Source organism: Saprolegnia diclina, assembly GCF_000281045.1.
Source record: "Saprolegnia diclina VS20 unplaced genomic scaffold supercont1.46, whole genome shotgun sequence".
NCBI lineage: Eukaryota > Oomycota > Saprolegniomycetes > Saprolegniales > Saprolegniaceae > Saprolegnia > Saprolegnia diclina.
Genome location: NW_008246113.1, coordinates 107,801 through 110,006, shown reverse-complemented (window position 1 = coordinate 110,006; position 2,206 = coordinate 107,801). Strand labels below are relative to the sequence as shown.

Below are 2,206 nucleotides of genomic sequence, written 5' to 3'. Positions count from 1 at the left end.
GTCGGGAGACGCCAGCAACTGAGGCAGCGTCAGCGACTGGAAGTCGCGGTGCAGGACGATCGGCAGCGTGATCTTGGTGCACCCCAAGAAACGGGGCGCCTCGAACGGGGCGAAGGAATCCCGAGAAGACTCGCTCCAGGTGGTGCGTAGTAGAGATGACAACATGTAGATACAACCAACAATACTCGATGCATCCAGGTGCCTTGTTGCACAGGACAAGCATCGGCTCGAGTGCCAGCTATGCAAAGCGCCGGCACGGTGTCGCACTACGTAGGGCTGTGACCAGCGACAAGGCACAGTAAACGATCTCGTGACGTGGCAGCCGGACAGCTCGCCTCGGTTAAAGCCGCACGGGAAGTGGCGTTCTCAACGGTGTGATCACGGAGCCGTTGACGGTGGCAGTTTGTTGGGACGTGCCGACAGCCCGACGTTGCGTTCGACCATCCTCGCAGCAACGGGTGAGTCGACAGACGTCTTCTTTCTTCTTGCCATTCGACCCGAGCGTTCATCAAGCTCAGAATTCAATTCACCCAGTATGTCGGAAACCAGCAAGACCAGCGACACGAGCTCGAGCGCGTCCTCCAAGTTGGCGTCGGCGCGCGACAAGGTGTCGGACAAGGCCCACGAGCTTCACGACAAGGCCAGCGACAAGGCGAGTGAGCTCCACGAGAAGGCGTCGGACAAGGCGCACGAGCTCAAAGACAAGGCGTCCGACATGTCGAGCAAGGTGGCCGACAAGGCGCGCGATGCCAAGGACAAGGTCACGGGCAACACGAAGTCCAGCGACAGCCACTCGAGCCGCAACTAGGCAGCTCCGCGATGCATCCCGCAACCGTGCATCTCGACCTAGTGTAGTAGCTGCAACTGGACTTAAGTCGTGAATGCACATGGTTGAGCGCACGTGATGTCTTGTGATCATGACAGCATGTAAAAGGGCCTTCGGATCACAACGACCTCGTCACAAGCTGGTGCTCACATGGAAAATGATGGACGCTCGCAAAAATCACTCCTGCCGTCGGGTGCATGACCAAAATGAAACAAATATTGGAAAATGCTGGGATTAGTTTCAATAGCTGCCAACAAACCGCGTTGTGCCGGCGCGTTCTGACTCGAGAGACGCTGTATGCGTGGTTATCAAAGTATGCAAGTATTTGTTTTGAAACTCATCAACAATTGTTGTTTTATTGAAACATAATTCATCGAGATATCCAACGCGAGCCAACACACGGCGCTTTGAGCCTTCATAATTCGAGACAGACTGGTCCTTGGTCACTGCAATGCTCAAGTGATTCCGCATGTCCGCGCGTGTCAGCACGTGGTTTCAAAAATGCCCATTTTATTCCAATCAAATTGATTGAAAAATTACCCAGTGCCCAGGGATAGGGATGCCGCGTAGCAGTACGTGCAACCTCTCTCCGTCACGAGCGACTTGATTCGTCGGCGCGCCAGTGTGTGGCAACGATCTCGCTACCCTTGTTACAGGGTTGCAGCCTCGTCTCTGCAGTTCTATCGTTGCCGACAGTCTCGTTTGGCCTTTGCTGCGATGCTCTACCTACAACGCAGTTTGCGGCATAACTACTAGTATGATGAACAAACAACTTGTCATTGCAAAACTGAAGGAATGGTCTCCCTCCGACAGACATGAGACTGTACGATGCTAGCGCTGGTCTAAGAGCACACACAGCGGCTCGAGCGCCAGCCATGCAAAGCTGCGGTACGCTGTCGTGCCTTCATCGTACGTGTTGGCCACGTAGTACCACGCCGACGCCTTGCGCAACACTGCCGGATCACTCGGTGCCTTGGACTCGAGGCCGCGCCAAAACACACGCGCATAGTGCTCTTGCACGAACCGCACGGCCACTCGGATGCGCTCGACCGCGTCGTCGGCCGGGTCCAGTCGCTCGGCCCGACCCACCGTGCGCGAGAGTTTCTGGATGTAGCCCGAGATGAGCTCGACCTCGGTCTGGATCCCGAACTGCTGACAGAGCGTGAAGAGCGCGTGGGCGTACTGCACAAACCAATGGCGCGCGTCTTGCACGTGGGCCTCGTACCCCGGCACGACCACACTCCAGTCGACGCCGTTGTCAGTCGGTTGCGGACGCACCGAGACAGCGCGCGACCGACGATAGAGCTCGCCGAGCGCCGTCTTGGACTCGTACTTTGGCCCCGACCGCTCCATAAAGTCGGGGTACGCCGAGAGGTTGAG

The 2,206-nt window shown here is 56.8% G+C and overlaps 2 protein-coding genes across 2 annotated transcripts in view; one reads left to right on the top strand and one right to left on the bottom strand.

Moving 5' to 3' along the window:
- Positions 1 to 535: 535 nt before the first annotated feature.
- SDRG_12033 (hypothetical protein) lies at positions 536 to 899 on the top strand (the record flags this gene model as incomplete). The annotated part of the gene is made up of 1 exon (XM_008618091.1): positions 536 to 899. The coding sequence occupies one exon, from the start codon at positions 536 to 538 to the stop codon at positions 806 to 808; it is 273 nt and encodes a 90-aa protein (XP_008616313.1). The 3' UTR covers positions 809 to 899.
- A 683-nt stretch (positions 900 to 1,582) lies between these two features.
- SDRG_12032 (hypothetical protein) overlaps positions 1,583 to 2,206 on the bottom strand; it is a gene marked incomplete at its 5' end in the record, with an annotated part of 3,526 nt that continues 2,902 nt past the window's right edge. Inside the window, one exon of the mRNA XM_008618090.1 lies at positions 1,583 to 2,173. Coding sequence (XP_008616312.1) covers positions 1,658 to 2,173 — 516 coding nt within the window. The 3' untranslated portion in view covers positions 1,583 to 1,657. The remainder of the gene's footprint in view (positions 2,174 to 2,206) is intronic.